Source organism: Crinia signifera, chromosome 8 (assembly GCF_055691185.1).
Source record: "Crinia signifera chromosome 8, ASM5569118v1, whole genome shotgun sequence".
Classification (NCBI taxonomy): domain Eukaryota; kingdom Metazoa; phylum Chordata; class Amphibia; order Anura; family Myobatrachidae; genus Crinia; species Crinia signifera.
In genome coordinates, this window is record NC_139224.1 from 148,324,452 (window position 1) to 148,344,482 (window position 20,031).

A 20,031-nucleotide genomic window follows, 5' to 3' on the forward strand; every position below is an offset into this window, starting at 1 on the left:
TCCATTATGAATGCAGCTGCAAGGCTAATCTTCCTAGCCAGACGTTCATCATCTGCAAAGCTACTCTGTCAGTCACTTCATTGGTTACCTGTATTCTACCGTACTTAATACAAAATTATTTTACTTACACACAAAGCCATAAACCAAACTACACCAACATACATATCTTCTCTTATCTCAAAATATCTTCCAACACGACCTCTACGCTTCTCCCAAGATCTGCGTCTCTCATCCACACTCATTACTCGCTCCCATCCCGACTGCAGGATTTTCTTCGGGCTGCACCCACTCTGTGGAATGCCCTCCCAAGCACAGTAAGACTCTCCTCCAGTCTCCAAACCTATAAGCGTTCCCTAAAAACTCATCTCTTCAGGCAAGCTTATCAAATTCCAGAACCAGTCACAGAACCTTGCATTCTGGTGGAATCGATGCAATAAAGAATACAGTATCTATCCTTATGTATCAATACCTATTTCCCTATGGATTGTAAGCTTGCGAGCAGGGCCCTCCTACCTTTTGACTGTCTGTAAATACCCTGTTTGTTGTATCACTGTCTCCTTTGTAAAGCGCAACGGAAAATGCTGCGCTATATAAGAAACGGTTAATAAATAAATAAACACGAGTCACACAATGGAAACAGTGTTTGATTATTATTTTTTTTTATACTGAGCAGCCCTGTTCTAAAAATGTCCATTTTCATTTTGATGAATGACCCCCCCCCTCTTTTACCTGAGTATTATTTCAACGGCACCTGCGTGCATTCTGCTGCTGAAATACTGACGGTTATGAACACTCTGCATTAAGTATTTGTTAAGCTGCCATGATTGGATATTCTTTTCCTTTTTGGCATCTAGCTTAAAGAATAACAACAATGGCAGTTCTCGCATCCAGTCCTCAAGGTGAATTGGTAGGTTGGGTTTTAAGTGCTTCTCTGCTTGAATACAGGTGAGTGGATCAGTGACTTGGCCATTTTTGCCTTAAGCGGCCGTGTTCTCACAGCGATATTCTAAATCCAGCCAGTTAATGACCCTTGAGAGCTTTATACAAAACCTTTCACAAGTAGTACTCTGAATCAAGTGCGGAGATTGTAATATACAAAAGTGTATTGTAAAAGTCAAGACAACCAATGCTAAATAAAAATACCAGTTCCATGGCCAGTTCTTATGGCCATACATTCTATTTGTTCTACATAAGAGTAGCAGGGGCTGGCAGCAGGGCCACCAATAGTGGGGTGCTGTGGGTACAGTTGTCTGGGCCCAGGCCTCTGGAAGGGACCGGGCAGCTCATTTTGCCCACCGCAAACCCCACCCCCACTGCCTGCGATGCACTGAGCTCAGTGCACTGAACAAAGCAAGTACTTGAGCGCAGGACTCCTGCAGCCAATTAAAATGCTGCACCGGCTTTTGAGCCGATCAGAGCTCGTGTACCGGCAGCCAATCAGAGCGGCTGTCAGTACGCAAGCTCTGATTGGCTCACCAGCTGGTGCTGCATTTTGGTTGGCCACCGGCACCCTGAGTTGAAGAAGTCAGCGCTCCGGGCTGCAGCGGAAGAGGAGATGGGAGAGCAGGAGTTAGGGTTACGGTAAGTCAAGTGAGAGGAGGGGTGTATTTTGTGATTTTTTTTTTTCAAAAATAGTTCAAGGATACAGCGACTGTAGTGCTTTCCACTAGGAGTCAAGCACGCCAAAAGCAAAGGAAAATAAAGAGGTGGAAGATTTGGGAACTTACCCATAAGCCGAAATGGGATCATCCTGCAAATTCATCATACCTCCCTGCTTTTCATGGGAACGTCCCAGTTTTTTGGGAATCGGTACATCTGTCAGAATGAACTTAGGTCTACAGTCATTAGGTCGACCCCACTAGGTCGACTGGCAGGAAGGTCGACCTGACTTAAGGTCGACATGGGCCAAGGTCGACATGACTTAAGGTCGAATTTGCATAAAGGTCGACATGAGGAAGGTCATAAGGTCGACATGGGTTTTTTACTGTTTTTTGATCCGAATGTCGACACAGTCGACATGGACACAGTTGGCAATGAGAATCGGACCCTCGCATCGCTCGCTTCGCTCGCGATGCTTCGGGCACACTATTTTATTCTCCCACCACGCCCTAGTGGATGGTAGGGCATGAAATACCGCCTGTCGGCACATGTCGGCTCGAAAAACAGTGCAAAACCCCATGTCGACCTTATGACCAGTCGACCTTCCTCATGTTGACCTTTATGCAAATTCGACCTTAAGTCATGTCGACCTTGGCCCATGTCGACCTTAAGTCAGGTCGACCTTCCTGCCAGTCGACCTAGTGGGGTCGACCTAATGACTGTAGACCCAAGTTCATTCTAATAGATGACCGCTTCCCGTTTTTGGGGATGTTCCCACGTTCCGCCTGGGGCCGGCAGTGTCCCGTGGCAGGGGGCAGTTGGGAGTTCCCCTGTCATCCATGAATCATGCGCACAGCATCTATTCCTGCAGCCTGAGGGGCTGGGAGCATAGCCTGCTGGGCATGCACCTACAGCGGCGAAAACGGGACGCTAGGCCATGCCCCCAGATTTTGGGTGTGCACCTACTGCACGCAAAATGTCCCTCCTTGCTGCAGACAAATGTTGGGAGGTATGCAACTGCTGCGCAAAATTAAAACCCAAGATGTTTGGCAGTTAGGTACCAAAAGCAGGTACCCAAATCGGTTAGGTTTGGGGAGAATCATGATGGGTAGGGAGCAATTACATTCCTGAACACGGACATTTGCAGAGTCCCAGCATGTCTTGCCACAGTTTTAGCCCTCCCTAATAGCAAAACTGTGGCAAAGCATGCTGGGACTTGTAGATTCACAACAGCTGGAGAGCCACAGGTTGCCTATGCCTGCTTTAGAGGGTAGACCAGCCTCTTCACTTCACCAGTGATGTGGGTAATTCGTGGAGTACATGATGCAATGTGGGGTAAATGGGGTAAATAGCTGGTGGCCGTCGGGACCCCGAGTGTCGGGGTTTTGACTGTCGGGATCCCGACTGTCAGGAAACTGTCCGGCACCCGTTTATCACTCTCCATTTCATCACTTTTGAAGCTTAGTGTATCTGGCCCACTATGAAGTAGAAATGTATCAGTCTCACTGAAACTACAGGAGAGTAGGCAAGTAAGATTCATGGGCAAACCTATAATGTGCCTGCTACAGTGCTCTATGATATATGGTACCACAGTATTTCCATTAACAGTCTGCAGTATTAGAGCATCCAACAATGCAGGAAGACCCACCCTACACACGCTGTACAGGTCCGGGGTATGCGCATAGCACTGAACACTGGTATTATGTGCTATGTGCCACAGATCCAACAGCCCCATGACTTTGCAGCAGAAGTGGTGTTCAGTAGTACCGCAGTTGAATTAGTTAAGGCCGGTTATGCCAAAGCCACATTTTCGCTGAGGACTTTTAGTTTGGCTGGCAGCAGACCCAAAATCTATTGTCAGCTCATCGACTGCTCAGAATTCCAGTTCTATCCATCCAGGAACTTTTTCGAAGCATCAGCCTCAAACTTTCTCTGTTGGTGACTTTGGGAATTTTCTCGGTGATAAATGCTTTGCTTTCTTCATGCTAAATGAATTCAAGCAATGACCATGAGATTTCTTGGTCGGAAACGGAAAAGTCATTTGTTACATTTCAGGCAAGAAATGAATAATCCATAGCTGATTTGGCTTTAGCGGCTATTCTGTGCTAAGCACTTAAGTTAAAGCCAAACTTATTAAATGTTCATGGGGATTTATTATTAACCCCTTCCGTGCCGCAGGGAAGGAGATGTTCCACGATTAACCTTTTACTACTGGGACTGAGCGTTAGTATTCCAAGTTGCAGATTAATAGGGAAATATTCCTTTCAACGACAGAAATGTTGACTACAGGATACCGTGTGCACGTTTTAGTTCAAAATATCAGCGTCATTTATGTATGTATATGGAGTATTATATAAGTTATGGGCATTAAATAATGTTGTTACTTTTATTTTTTTTAAAAACACATGAAAGGTGCAAAAGCTCCTTATAATTAATCATACGTATTTTATACTGTGGAATTGATGCCGATCTGGAAATGGGAGGCGTATATTAAGACAAAACCACCCAAGAGACACGTCTTGGCCATGTTTATCAATGGACAATTGTCTTATGTCTCATTTCCCATAGAGACAAGTCATAATCTGAGGGTTATCCTATGTGACAGAGTCAGGCCCACCTCCTGGAGAGAAGAAAAAAAGTGTTTTCATCTAGAGATGGCCTTCGGTGTGGTTAGCATTGATGGTTACCCTCCATGTTTATATGGCAAGCGGCTATTGATGGTTACCGACTTTACAATAGATGACCATTGATGGTTTCACCAACTGGTGGTCATCCCAGTTCTTTATCAGATTGGCCAAACAGAACCCGGGGCAGGGCATCTTGGGTGTGTTGTGATGTTGTTACATGAGGTGTGTGCGGTGCATTGTGTACAGTAATGTGATACTGTATATTGTTGTATTACATCTTCAGGTCGCACCATCATACATGACATTGTTGTTGTCTTTTGAACATCACTCGGACCTACAGTATATTCATAGTAAACTGGTTCTCCTACCTGTAGTTTCCCAGGTACACCCCATCAGGATTAAGCATTGGTGCTATTTTGAAAATCAAGTGATCCCGCAATAATCTGGCAGCGGGATGCTGACTTACAAGGAAGTCAATGATACCTATGGGATGGAATAAGAGAATGTTAGACGTCATCAAAATCCAATTCAATTGGTAAATATATTGTCAATCAAGGCTGCCTGTACTCTATGGCCTTATCCAATATCTATTTGCTAGAACCAGTAGCTATTGCGCTGACTAATATTCATAAACTCTACTAATATTAATGAGCTCTACTAATATTCATGAGCTCTACTCAGTACTATTTTTCTGGAGAAATAGGTCCAGGAACCCTAGGTTTGGGGTGGATAAATAAAAAAAAAATAGAGATGGAGAGATAGAGAGAGGGGGGAGAGAGAGAGAGAGATGTATATATTGTATTTAGAAACGAAGGCACTCACATGTGACTTGAAAATAAAACATATCTTATGGAAAGTACATTTTGGCCCAGAACAGGTTTAGGAACCCAGTTCCTGATGATGTCATATTAAATAAGAGGTTCAGGAACTGAGTTCCTGCTGGTTCCTGCTGAAAAATAGCACTAGCTCTACTAATATTAATGAGGCTCTGGTTCTCATAAAATTCATACATTACATTCTCGTGAATAGTATTTCAGTCCACAATGGGGCTAGTTCCATGCAGTGTTCCCTCTAAGCTGTACGCACGTGCGCGCGTGCACAACTCGAGGAGCGTGCGCACAGACATTACAACAGAGCGCACAAAGCAGCAGTGGTCCCTTTTTGCAGTTGTGGACTCAATTAATGTGTGTTTCACCCATTAACTACATTGTGTGCTGTGTTTTGAATGTTTAAATGTTTATTATCATTTTGAAGTAAAGTTAACACAAATGCTGAACGTCATTTTCCAGTTATATATAAGTGACGCACAAAAATGTAAATTTCCTTCCAAAGTTGCACAGCCAAAATCTTTTGCCGCACACAGCCTTCGTAAAATTAGAGGGAACATTGGTTCCATTGTAGCGCTACACTTTAAAATGATGATGTGAAACAGTGGTGTGTACTATTTATTAGTTCTGCAATCAGGGTTATTGTATAATTGGCACATGACCCCATAGACACAGGTGGCCAGTTGCAGAGCTGGAAACCTTGGAAAACTTTGCGTAGGTGCAAATAAATTTACCCACAGGTGCACACATCTTGTGGTGCACCCGCTACCTTGTGGCAATGATGATGTTTGAGGGCTCAGATCCACACATACAGTAAACGTGGTAGAAGAAGCTGGTACACTGGGCATGTGCAGCAGCTCTACTCTGTCCCTTACACTGCATGATGTGGTGGTAACCCTATTAATCTACCAGTTCTACTGTCATAATTTAAGGCACTTGCCAAGTGGAGGGGGGTTTCCAGGCAACCAGAACCCCCCCCCCCCCCCCCCCCGCGTTTGCCTATGAGACTTTCCGTATATGACCCCCCCCCCCCCTCATTCAATTATACATCCAGTTACAGAACATGCAACCCGTATATACTTCAGATAGAGGGTACAGCTCTGCGAATGGGAAATGGCAGCTCTAGTTGCTAAAAGGAGCTTTTGCTAACGGATTTATTACCTCTGCCTTAGATATATAAAGAAATAACGGTACCGACCGCGCTAATGTGTCATTACGTTAGGTAAAGCCGCCCCGAGACCTGTTCTATTTCTATTAACTAATCAATGCAAACCACATCTAGCAGATCGTGTAATCAGCTAGGTACATATCACAGGCCCTCATTATGGTAAGGTAAGAAATTTGGCAGCTGCCGGCGCCTATTTAATATCATTTACACAAAACAGACAGAGCAATGCAGCAGATTCGCTGATTTATTAGTTGGTCCTTGTATTAAAATAACAGTTTGCTGGTAAACAGGAAGGGTAATGATGCCAGTCACCCTTGTTAGAGGCTAATAATAGCTTAATTTGTCCACTAATTGACCTTTGGTACTGATGAGGCGTTGTAGTGTGTTTCAGGGCAAGAGATAAACAAGACCAAGATTACGTTACCTCGGAGAATGGCTTCAGCAAATGGAAGGTAGTTAACGTAATACATTATCTACTCACAGATGAGCGGATTAATTGGTCTGCCAATTAGGAGGGGACTGGGGAAAACAGGGCAGCTTGCACTGTAATGTGTTGTGTACACAGCAGACCACCAGCAGCTATTCATTCTGAGTCATCAGCGTCTCAAGTCGAAAGGGAAAGTCATCTCGCCGCAGCGGTTGTCTAAACTCACAACAAAGCTGTAAATAATATTCCAGACAACTCGGAAACGACAGAAGCACCCATAGGTGCCAGTCAAAGGACATAGGGATGGCCATCGACCATCGATGATTTAAAATCATCGATGGTTTGTGGCCGATGTCTAATACTTTTGCCATCGATGTGGGAGTACCAGATGGTTTCCCTACATCGATGGCAAAGGAGAAGCAATGTTTCCTTTTTTTTTTTCAAGGTGCCAGGACACGGAGCATAGCTCCGCCCCCGACACCCATAAGTCCCGCCGCCATGTTCTGATTGGCCCACGGGCCATTCAGTCAAATAAAATGGATGACCATCGATAACTAAAACTATCGATGGCCACTATCGATGGCTGGGTGCAGAATTGCCATCGATGGCAACCATCGATGGCATCTGCACCGATGGCCATCCCTACATAGGGATGAACATGATCCCTATTATATACTGTACTATGTCCAGGTACAGGATTTGTGACAGCAGGGTTCAAGAACAAGGAGTAAAAAGTTTATTCAGTTTAAGGGTCTTTTTTTTATTATTACCGATTCAATTTTGGAGATTTATTGAAATGTGGAGAGAGATAAAGTGCCAACCAATCAGCTCCTGACATTTTTGAAATGCAGCGTGCAAAATGACAGCTGGGACCTGATTGGTGGGTTATTTCTCTCCACTTTCGTTCTCACCCAAGCTATGATAAATCCCCCTGAACATGTCTGTGGTAACATCTATTCTTCAAGGAGAGTTGATAAGAGAATATTCCTTAAAATATGTAATTTGTATAAAAGTAATTAAGACTAAAGGGGCTCATGCAGAGTAAATGATATCCAACTGGTGTTGCACAAGTTGCATGAAATTGTGGTTTGCTAAAAACAATGTATAAATGTATATTGCCCTATTTGCCAGTTTCACTTGTCTCCTACAGCTTGTGCCTGGATAAACCTAGTGATGGCGGACAAGTTAGGGTGTGTCCTTGCAACTGTATACACATGCAGAGAGTCCCATCACCAAATAGTGAGGAGGCCCGGGTGGCAGCGGTGTTGATTGGTGCTGTCAGCTGATTGCAGCAGGAGCACTGGGTGGCAGCCAGGCAGAGACAGAGCAGGTGGCTTATCGACCACACAGCTGGTTGCGAGCCAATCCAAACTTGCAGACAAGCAGCCAACCAGAAGCTGTCAATGTAGTGGCTCCTGATTGGCTGTTGATCTATGTGCTCTGATTGGCTCGTGCACCATAAGGGAAATGCCGGCAGTGCTATCTCTACCTGTCTGCCACCTGGTGCTTCAGCACTAAGCCATCCCAGGGGGGTGCCTAAATTGTCTGTCCCAGGCCCCACAATTTCTAAAGACAGCTATTGGAAAGAGCCACAAATGTGTCTGTGAAAGCCTAATGGTTTGCAGATGGTTAGTGATGCAAGTACAGGCAATACAGCTAATTCAAGCACATGCGACGCAGGAAGTGTAGAAGAGAGGTTCTCATATAGGTAAAGTTCAGTCTTGATGGACCTGTGGGTTATGCTGAGTTGGTTGTTAGCATATTTTTAGTAATGGGTCCATTCATTATTAGGGAACCAGTATTCTACAAACTCCAGAACTTTTTCGAAGTTTGGCTGTGGCAATCAAAGCCATCTACAGAAAACATTGCTTGATGGAGCCCCATAATCTTACTATGGAAAGTAGGTCCAGGTTTTAGAAACATTAAGCCCCTTCGGCCATATGCAAATGTGAGATCTCAGGTCATTTGTATGCACCGGGCAGACATGGCGGTCATAAGTTTCATTGCTGCTAATGTATCAGTGTTAGGTATTGCGGAGGCAGCTGATTTTGTGTTTCGGATGCCCCCACCATTAAGTATCCATCGCTGCAACTCATAGTTACCTGGATACTTAATTATCAGTTGCCAATCACCCTAACAATGAAGTATCCAGAAGGGGAGAGTATGGTGCACACCAACTGAATGCAAACCCAGATATTTAAAGATGCACAAATACAGTACATATACATTCCTATACTGGGAGGCGGAGCCACAAAGACACAATCGTGTTGCTTCACCTCCCAGAACACCCACCTTCCGCTATGTGCCAACCCAGCTCGCTGTGCCGGAGAAATGGACAGCGAATTACTGTAGGTACAGTAAGTAGTGTATACTATAAATGGATATGCTGGTGTTCAGGGCCGGGCTGGCCATCTGGCCCTTCTGGCAAATTCCAGAAGGACCGATGGCCATGTGGGCTGATTTTCGCCATCCTAGTTGAACTAGTCAGCTCAGCACCACCTCCTCTACCGGCGTCCCTGTGCTGAGCGAACAGCCTGAGCACGTCATGGCGCATATGACATCATCGCAGCTCCGCCAGTCTGAGTAGTTTACATACAGACAATAGTGGCAGCTGGGCGCTGCACGAACCGGCAGTGTTTCCCTCTCTCTCCTCCTACAGCCAGTGATCTTCGCAGCAGCGGCAGCACAAGGGGCAGTTCCTGCCCCCGCCTCCTCCCGAGAACGCAGCAGCGCTAGTACCAGGGATCACAAAGTGCGGCCTCTATCAAAAATCCATTATTTGGTGCTGTCCCCCAGGCATGGGCATCAATAATGCCTCCTCTTCTTTCTATCCGTGGCAGCGCTATATGTGGAGAAGAAACTGAGGAACTTCACTCCTGCAGCTGAACCTCATAACTGGCCGCAATATAACATGTATACCGCTGTTAGGACAGAGGGGGAGATTCTCTAAGCGAAAAATGCGGTAAAAACTCTGTTATCTGGGTTTTTACCGCATTTTGGGATGCTGTAAGCATACCCCGCCAGGTTACCGCGGCGGGGGGCATGGCCAGAAAAATCTGGCCATGCCCCATAGAAGCCAATGGGCTTCTACTGCATCCCACCGCCGCCCCGCAACGACCCCCTGCCACCCTGCACGGACCCCCGCCGCCCCGCATCGCCCCCTCACCTGTGTCCGGGCAGCACAGAGCTGTGCTGCCCGGACCTGTGACCTCCTCCCTGCACTGATCCTCTTCCGGGTGCAGGGAGGAGGAGAGCCCGGCGCAGCAGCACCAGCACCGGGTGTGTGAGGGAGGGGGGAGCCGCCGGGACCTGCTGGGACCCGGCGACTCTCACCGCAAAGGACAGCTTTTAACGCAAGAGCTGTCCTTTGCTATAATTATGGCATATGTTAGAACATATGCGATAATTATAAATGCGAAGAGAGGCGAAGGGGGGAGGAGATTCTTAGAGAATCTCCCCCAGAGGCTGCAATCGTGACCTTTAAATTGTCCACGTGCCTGATCATTGCTGAGTGCATCCAAGGTAAATTGACAGTTTTACATTGTGCCAAAGGTACAATATATAATGGGCATACATTAGTGTGTGCCACCAATGTGTAATGGGCATAATGAATTGTGTAGCCTTATATGAAATGGGCATTACAGTGTGATATAGAAATTTACCAATATGAAAAACCTAGTTTTTCGTATTGGTATTTTCCCTACGACTGCATACGACTGTTTAAGTCGTATGCAAAGTCGTGTTCCGGAGGATCAGTTACAAAGCAGTCATATACGACTGCTTTGTAACCCTCCGATGGTGTAATGATTCGTATTAGCGGCCGTATATACGGCTGCTAATACGAATTATTTCTAGCAGTCTGCACGGATCAGTCAGATCCGTGCAGGCTGCATGGTGTAAAAAAAATAGAAAAAAAAATAAATTAAAAAAAAAAACGGCGTGGGGTCCCCCCCACAGCCGAAACCAGCACCAGGCTGACAGAGCCTGGAGCCGGTAATTAAAAATCAGGGAACCCGACAAATAGGGGTTCCCCGATTTTTAACAACCAGCCCCAGGCTCCTGCTCTGGGGCTGGTTCTCAAAATACGGGGGACAAAATGACTAGGGGTCCCCCGTATTTCAAGAACCAGCCCCAGGCAAAACCAGCCAGCGGGTAATGCCACAGCCGGGGGGAGACTTTTTATGCAAGTCCCCCCGGCCAAAGCATTAACCCTACCGACCAGTCAGCCTGGCCAGGGGCCCTGGGGGAGTGGGGACCCCCCCAATAAAGGGGTCCCCCCCCTCCAGGACTTACCTGACCAGGCTGAAGCCTGGTGCTGTCCTCGATGCCCCTGGGCGGTGGGCATCGAGCTGATGGTTTTGTGTAAAAAATAGAATAAAAACCATTGTTTTTTACTGTGGCACTACAAGTGCCAGCAAGCCTCCCCAGCAAGCTGGGACTTGGATAACCACAAGTCCCAGCCTGCTGGGCATTAAAGGGCCCGCTGGGTCTTGTAGTGCCACCGTAAAAAAAATAGTTAAATAAAACACACTGACACCCGTTTTAAATAAAAGTTTAATACACACATTACATACATACTGATACTTACCTTTCTTGATCCCGTAGGTAGCCCTGGTCCTGATGTCCTGTGTCGTCCTCCAGGTCCATGTCGGCTGTCTGCGTCGTCCTCCAGGTCCATGTCGACGGTCCGTGTCGTCCTCCAGGTCCATGGCGGTGTCCGGGTCCGAAGAAATCCATGTTGGAGCTGTGGAAGGAAATCCTACTCACCTGTTCCTGCGCTGAAGAAGTCTTCTCTTGATCCGACGTAGTCCAGGTAATCTTCCTGCTGTCGCCGGTCCCCGCTGTCTCCGCTGTCCGTGCATCGCGCTGAGGAGAGATGCTGAAGTTTCATATTCGGCGCCTCTCCTCAGACTGAATTCTATTGGCCGCCTAGCAGGCCAATCAGGAGCCGAGAAAGTCGGCTCCTGATTGGCCTGCTAGGCGGCCAATAGAATTCAGTCTGAGGAGAGGCGCCGAATATGAAACTTCAGCATCTCTCCTCAGCGCGATGCACGGACAGCGGAGACAGCGGGGACCGGCGACAGCAGGAAGATTACCTGGACTACGTCGGATCAAGAGAAGACTTCTTCAGCGCAGGAACAGGTGAGTAGGATTTCCTTCCACAGCTCCAACATGGATTTCTTCGGACCCGGACACCGCCATGGACCTGGAGGACGACACGGACCGTCGACATGGACCTGGAGGACGACGCAGACAGCCGACATGGACCTGGAGGACGACACAGGACATCAGGACCAGGGCTACCTACGGGATCAAGAAAGGTAAGTATCAGTATGTATGTAATGTGTGTATTAAACTTTTATTTAAAACGGGTGTCAGTGTGTTTTATTTAACTATTTTTTTTACGGTGGCACTACAAGACCCAGCGGGCCCTTTAATGCCCAGCAGGCTGGGACTTGTGGTTATCCAAGTCCCAGCTTGCTGGGGAGGCTTGCTGGCACTTGTAGTGCCACAGTAAAAAACAATGGTTTTTATTCTATTTTTTACACAAAACCATCAGCTCGATGCCCACCGCCCAGGGGCATCGAGGACAGCACCAGGCTTCAGCCTGGTCAGGTAAGTCCTGGAGGGGGGGGACCCCTTTATTGGGGGGGTCCCCACTCCCCCAGGGCCCCTGGCCAGGCTGACTGGTCGGTAGGGTTAATGCTTTGGCCGGGGGGACTTGCATAAAAAGTCTCCCCCCGGCTGTGGCATTACCCGCTGGCTGGTTTTGCCTGGGGCTGGTTCTTGAAATACGGGGGACCCCTAGTCATTTTGTCCCCCGTATTTTGGGAACCAGCCCCAGAGCAGGAGCCTGGGGCTGGTTGTTAAAAATCGGGGAACCCCTATTTGTCGGGTTCCCTGATTTTTAATTACCGGCTCCAGGCTCTGTCAGCCTGGTGCTGGTTTCGGCTGTGGGGGGGACCCCACGCCGTTTTTTTTTTTAATTTATTTTTTTTTTCTATTTTTTTACACCGAAGCCTGCACGGATCTGACTGATCCGTGCAGGCAAAAACGCAAATACGACATGAAAATGGTGTTCTATTTTCCTGTCGTATTTGCGTGGGTGTTTTACACCACTAAGCAGCCGTATTATCCATACGGCTGCTTAGTAAATCAGAAACCACCATTCTTTTGAATGGTGATTTCTGTCGTATTCTATCGATGGTGTAGACATTCGTATTTGTAACTACAAATACGAATGTTCCATCTTTAGGACTACGAATTGTTGTATTTTTGGGATTGTAAATCCCGAAAATACAAATTCGTAAAAAAAAGGTGTATTTCTCCCTACGAATACACCTTTTTTCTACGAATCCATTTTGGTAAATGTCCCCCATAATGTGTAAATGGCATAAGGGATTGTCATATTCTGTAATGGGCATTATGGTGTGTTCCATAATGTGTAATGCCACACCTCCTTTCCATGAGGCCACACCCCTTTTGCCACACGGCTTCGCCGCGCAAGGGTCCGCCTAATGCAGGTGGGCCTGTGTGCTCAAAATGCCAGGGCCGATTTTTGGTCCCAGTCCGGCCCTGCTGGTGTTTGTGTACATTCTGCAAACCCACACAGATATATTTAGCCACATAAACAGGGGAAGAGAGAGTCATATATTTGTGTGAACTGTTTCACTTTTTCTTAAGAGGTGTATTAATAAATATGAGTATTTGTATTGTACAGAATTCCCAGTAGCAGTAAGTTATGTATTCTCCTGTAGACCGGCCACAATATAACACACATACATTATTTCACATTAACGCTGACTTAACTCTTATTTGCCGAAGGATATTATTCCTTTGCTATAAAACCAAATAGTCTTTTTTAAAGTGTCAGTTCCCTTTAGCAGTGATCTTATGGAAATTAATCTTTAAACCCACTTAAACCAGTAAACATATAGGGATATTCAGAGCTGATTGATTATCAAATGAATGCGGATCACAGTACACATGTGCAAGGCATGTTGTCTACTTTCTGGCTGCCCTCTCTGGGAGAGGACAGCCAGTTCCTTGAGGCAGGGTGGAGGGGCGACTAAAGGGATGGGAAACGGGTGGGGTGGAGCTACATGAAAACGACAAGTTTTGGGTGGCTTGGCCAGTGCAATTGCGCCCTTGTGGACACGCGCCCCGCCGTGCAAATCCGGTATTTCAGCAGGGCCGGCGCCACCACTAGGCAGCTCTAGGCATTTGCCTAGGGCGCCGGCACCTGTAGGGCGGCAGTTCGCCCCTCACCCCCAGCACTGTGGTACCTGTGAAGAATCTTGCGTCCCCGGCGTCCCTGCTGAGTGCTGGTGCGTGCAGGGGTGTCCGTGCCGCCGGGGGAGCCTGCGGCGCTGTTATTGTGTATAAGCTTGTCGCGGCCGGCGGGGTCCCTACAGTGAATAGAAAATAACTAGCGCTATGCGCGCGGCGGCGCTGGAAGCGCTAGTTATTTTCCTGTATTTCCTGGCATTGCGCAGCGGGGATGGGGCTACAATGATGCTATATGTAGACTACAGTAGAAGGACAGCATTACAGAGGCTTGCCCTCTCCTTTCCGTGGGGGGGGGCTGGGAGGCGGACCCAATTTCAGGTAGTCAGATGTTATTGAGCAACTGAGTAGGTGGATCCCATATTAGTATTGTGCGTACCCTTGTATGGTGCCACACTCCACTACTGATGTGCTTGGCATGTGTAGATCTCCAGAAAAATGGCGTTGCGGACATTTTTCTGTGGATTTCCGCACTAGTAGCAGTGGTCGTCGTCGACCATCGAATGATTTTGATGGTGCAACCATATATAAGTGACTTAGAATTGTGTGCACCCTCAACAGCTGCCCGCACCCCACGTCACCGGGCGATTTCCATGGGAAGATCCCATGGGTGAATCCTCCGTCCCACACCCGCAGTCTTGGGTGTGTGCATCTGGCAAACACTCTGTTCACCGTGGCCACACGCACCCTGCGCCTGCACATGCGTAAATTCAAAACATCGGTCCCCCATGCGAACGCAAGGGGGACCAGATGAATAAGAATAACCCCCATACTGTTTTCTTTTAGTGAGATAGTGAGATCAGCAGTTCTCAGTCTAGTTGGGGGTGCTGACTCCTGTGCTGAAGCTCAGTTTGGCAGCAGGGTGGTCTGTTCATTCCTAATTTAAAGGTGGTTACTTATCGCTGAGATAAAAGAGGAAAGGGACAGGTGCTCACACCTCAATAAAATTTGACTAAACAAATGAACTTTCTCTAAATGTTGGACAACCCCATAAAACAACAATAACATTTTACAGCAGAAGAGTATATATTAAAAGCATTCAAAATGAATAAATATACAGAAAATATATAGCGTTGAGTTGAGTACATGACCTCAAACAAGTGTTACATTTCAAAACCCTTTGCTATGTATGACCTGTGTTTTTTTTTCCTCTTTGGTGTAAACCGCTTGAGATTTGCTCTTCCGTGTCTCTCCGTGCAGCTTCTATAAAGTCTTCCTTGTGATCCAATGACAGATGACAGTTACTGCCAGCTCGGTGTAAACCTGGGCTCTTTTTGTACTTCATCTTCCCCTGAGGGGACAGCTCAGAAAGCCCCTTTTCTGCCGCAGCTCATACGTGAAAACATACTCTAGTCTAAACCTCCAGTAACGGCACCCTCTGACTGCTTATTGATTTCCACTTTACTGTTTTTCAAGGCCTCTCATTTTAAAAGCATTTTCCTGTCCTGGAACTATCACAGAGAAGAGCAGCTACCCAGACAGAAAGGGCACACACAGGTTTGGATAAGGCAGACCTCAAGTTGAATATAGGGCAAATGCATACAGTTTACTAACTTTAGACGGTGACCTACTGTACAATGCTTTTCAAATTCATCACACTGAATATTTATTATAAAGTTTATAATGTTTTTTTCCTGTAGATCATGCCAGATGCGTCTCACCAGATCCCTCTGACTTTCTTTCATTTTCTTGTCTCTCTACCTATTTTCCTGTGCTCCTCTTTCTCCTCATCTATATTTCTCCTTCTTACCCTGTCTCTCTATTTTATCTTTCTCCCTCTTTTTTCTTTCTCTCACTTTTCTTTCTCTCCCCTTTATAAATTTGACTTTCAATACTTATTTAGTGTACTAAGTGACTCTTCACCTACCTTTCCCACAGGTCAGGTTTTTTTTATCTTGAACTAGTGTGGATCTGATGAATGGACATCCCCAGTGGCGTAAGTTCGCCCCAGTTCGCCCCCCCCACACACACACACACACACACAACCCTTTAATAACCTTATATAAAATATATATTTCTGTTCAGAAATATAGATAGATAGAGAACACATATATATTTCAGAACTCAGCCACAGAAGCAATATCATTGGCTTTTAAATAACGGATTTAAACTTCTAGGGGGAAGAGAGGTGCCCCCTTGGGAGCAGGAGCCCGGCAGCAGATGACTCCATTGCCTCCCAGAGTTCTGCCTCTGGACATCCCCATGCTGGATCTTGTCATCTGACAGCATCTCCTCAATATTACTCAAAAAAATCTTATAGAGGGACAGAACAGGGTTATCTACAGTTGTTACCCCGCTTTCTCCATCTCAACAACACATCTCATGTATACTTTAATTCAAATGTCCCAGCCAAGTTTCCTGTTTCACCAGCTCCAGTCTAGTGTCCAGCTCTGATCCACCGGTTCCAGCACAGTGTCCATTTCCATTGGTTCCAGCCCGTTGTCCAGCTTTTGTCCAATGGTTCCAGTCCAGTGTCCAGTTCCACCATTCCAGCCCAGTGTCCAGCTTGGTTATTTGTCTAGCCCGTTATCTCAGAATCTGCTCCATCAATTAACATCATTAAAGTACTTACCTATTCTCAATACAGCTTCATATTGTATTTACAGTAGCTCAGTGATTCCAGTTCCCGGTTTCCACGGATCCGGATGGCACGGGTGTGGTATATGGTCCCGACAGTCGGGATCCCGTCAGTCATTAGCCCGACGTTGGGATCCCGACTGGCCGGACTCAGACAGCGGGGCAAGCGCAACAAAGACCCTTGCGGGCACAGTGGCTCGCTAAGCTCGTCACCTATTTTATTCTCCCTCTATGGGGGTCGTGGACCCCCACAAGGGAGAATAGCCGGTGGCCGTCCGGACCCCGAGTGTCGGGGTTTTGACTGTCGGGATCCCAACGTCGTGGTAATGACTGTCGGGATCCCAACTGTCGGGAAACTGTCCGGCACCCTATTGGCACTGGTGGCTCTCTGCAGGGGACATTTATATATAACATACAGGAATACCTGATGATGGTTTTAAATCAATAAACCGAAGTGTTGAAACAAAGCACTTGCATTAGTGTATTCTTGCAACATTGGACCTAGGAGTGCCGCTCCACATTCTATATATTCCTCTACACCAGAGAAGGCACCAGGCAAAGCTATCAATTTACTACAGTGTGAGTGCCATACCATCGACATACTATAACATACAGGGGGGTAGAGGACATTGATTGGGTCCACATTAGGTTCCCAACCACTAATACTCACAATCCCGACACGATGGGGTCCTGGGGGCCCAAAAAGGGGTCCGGCCACTACAAAGTGGGTCAATGATGCAACAGATGGCACAGTTACATAACATAAAGGGGATAGAGGACATGGGGTTTCAGAAAACAAATCCAGGTGCCGACCACAGACAGGTGTATGCCGGTCGCCCCATGAGCATGGTTAGCTGTTAAACTTAAAACAATAGAAGGATAAAGTTCAAGGGATGTTAATTGCACAACCAAACCCAGGTAATAAAGTGGAGAGTAATTAACAACCAGCCAATCAGCCCCTAACTGTCATTTTTCAAACCCAGCTTGTAACGAGGCAGTTGGGAGCTGATTGGCTGGCTGTTTATCACTCAACATTTTATTACTTTTCAAAGCTTGATACATCCGGCCAATACACTTTACAGTGAATTATTTCATAATAAATCCTCCTACGTAAAAGAGCAGCTTGGTAAATTGCGTACTGTTGCCCACCGACTTAACTCCTGCAGATCTCGTTCTTCCTTTTTTCCTCATATTCAGAGCTAAAGATGTGATTTCAAAAGCAAATACCAAGAGGATGACTGCACACCGCTAGCAAGATCAGCAAGGCCACAAAACGGAGATTGAAAGGATGGCCTGAGATCTAATTGAAAGCTTTAATATTTGTTTCAGTTGTACTCTTTCCCAAACACACGCTTCCCTGTGTGTCCTTTGGTGAGTGGAGCGAATGAACTAATAAAGTCTGATTTGTATCTAGGGACTGATTGACATGTTAGTGAATTATACAAAGATCCGCTTATCTGCTTTCGTCCTGATAACTGCTGATGTGTCCCCGGGGCAGATGTACAACAACTAAAATGATACATTCTACAGTTGAATTATGAAAAGAAAAAAAAATCATCAAATAATATTGTATCTTAATCTCACACGATATCTCTTTACATAGGCCAAAATCGCTAAGAAGATACAACATACACACCGCCTATCCGATGAACGGCATACATCTTCTTAGTCATTTTTAAATGTAAATGGAGTATTTAATGCTCTCGTCTCTTGTTCATTGCCAGTTCTCCTCTGTCCCAATTTATCATGTAATATAACCCCTGTCCCATCACTAGGGGCCTGATACAGAACTGATCGCTGCTGTGCAAATTCGCAAAGGGGCCTTTATCGATAGACTGCACATGCGTCTTGGCTGCAATGCGCTATGCCGCCCAGCGGTGAAATCCTGCTACTTTGTTTGATCGCTAGCCATTCGCAAGGTGATTCACAGGAAGCGTGCATTTTGGGGGTGCTAACCGTCCCTTTCATGGGAGTGAAAGGGGCGGCAGTCAAAATGTGACGTGGGTTTTTCGCCTTTTTGTCCAGATTGTCGGCACGGACACTGTATCGATGCACCACGTCCCCTCGCATGGCTCACTGAGCTTGCCATGCTTCGGTCACGGTGCCTCGCTGTGTTCGCCATGCTTCGGGCATTACTCTATTATCCCTCCATGTTGGCTCCAGGGCCAGTGCTAGGCACCATAGCACACCAGGCAGGGGGGGGGGGGGGGGGGGGGGGTCCGGCACTTAATTACTTACTCGCTCCAGGGGGGCTGCCTTCCGGGTCCAGTGATGCGGCGCACGGCACTGGGACGCTCCGGGGGGCTTGCCGTGCGATGCGGTGCTGGCCGCCAGGACTCTCCCCAGGGAGTGGAGGGGAGGTGGGGTGTCCATCACTGTGACGTTCCAGGAGGGGGGGTGTTGCCGAGCGATGCGGCGCTGGCCGCCGCGACTCTCCCCAGGGAGGGGAGGGGGTGTCTGGCGCCATGGGAGGGGGTGTCTGTGCTGGCTGGGAATGCAGGTCGCAGCAACGCTCCCCAGGGAGGGGGTGGCTTGCTGGGTGATGCGGCATGGGGGGACCAGCTCCAAACTGCCGCCCTCCAGCGGCCGGTGCCCTAGGCAAATGCCTAAGGCTGCCAAGTGGTGGCGCCGGCCCTGGTTGGCTCAAATAAAACGTGTCTGCCTTTTGACTGTGGACCTTCCCAATGTCGACCTAATGCTTGTGTCAACCTAATTACCCTATCGACCTAAAGTCATGTCAACCTTTTTCATGCATCGACCTAAGGCCTGTCGTTCTTCAGTGGTCGACTTAGTGCATGTTGACCTTTGTACTGTTGACCTAGTGACCATATCTCATCAGAGAAGCCCAGATAATAACAGACTTATGCCTGGTACACACCAGAACGATCCTGATTGTTAGTAGATCTTTAGCAGAGCGTGCGATGGTTGCACGATCTGTTGGAGCACACGATCTGCTACCAATCTGCATCCGATCCAATCCGATCTGAGTCTGTATCCAGTTGAATGGATCTTTTACAGATCCTACCTGCAGCAGGTAGGATCTTTAAAACGACCAAACGACAGCGGGGACGCGCATTGGATTGGAATCAGATCGGAATTGGATCTAAACATGCAAAAACATGCCCAATCTACATACAATCTACATACAATCGGTTGGAATTGGATCCAGATTGATGGGATTGAGCCCCGATGCGGGGTACACACCAGGACGACAAGGGTCCGATCCCATCAATCTAGATCCAATTCCGACAGATTGGATGTAGATTGTGTGTTGTTTGGGCCCTTTTCTGTTTTTTTCCGATCCTATCCTGATCGGATGCGCGGCCCCGCGGGTTGGTCGTCGTTATTCAGATCCTACCTGAAGCAGGTAGGATCTGAATAACCCCGGCCCGACCATCTAGGCCGCCCACCCGCAGTCTTGACTGCGTGCGCCCGACGAACACTCGCTGTTCGCTGTGGCCGCACGTACCCGGCCACGTGCACATGCAGGGGGCAGTGACAGGGCTGCATTTTTGGGGG

The 20,031-nt window shown here is 47.2% G+C and overlaps 1 protein-coding gene across 3 annotated transcripts in view; it reads right to left on the reverse strand.

Moving 5' to 3' along the window:
- Positions 1-20,031, reverse strand: part of LOC146026580 (cytosolic carboxypeptidase 6-like) — a 1,552,889-nt gene that overhangs the window by 300,453 nt on the left and 1,232,405 nt on the right. For all 3 annotated transcript variants that reach the window (XM_083157364.1, XM_083157363.1, XM_083157362.1), the window contains one exon: positions 4,595-4,709. In XM_083157364.1, coding sequence (XP_083013490.1) covers positions 4,595-4,709 — 115 coding nt within the window. The remainder of the gene's footprint in view (positions 1-4,594; positions 4,710-20,031) is intronic.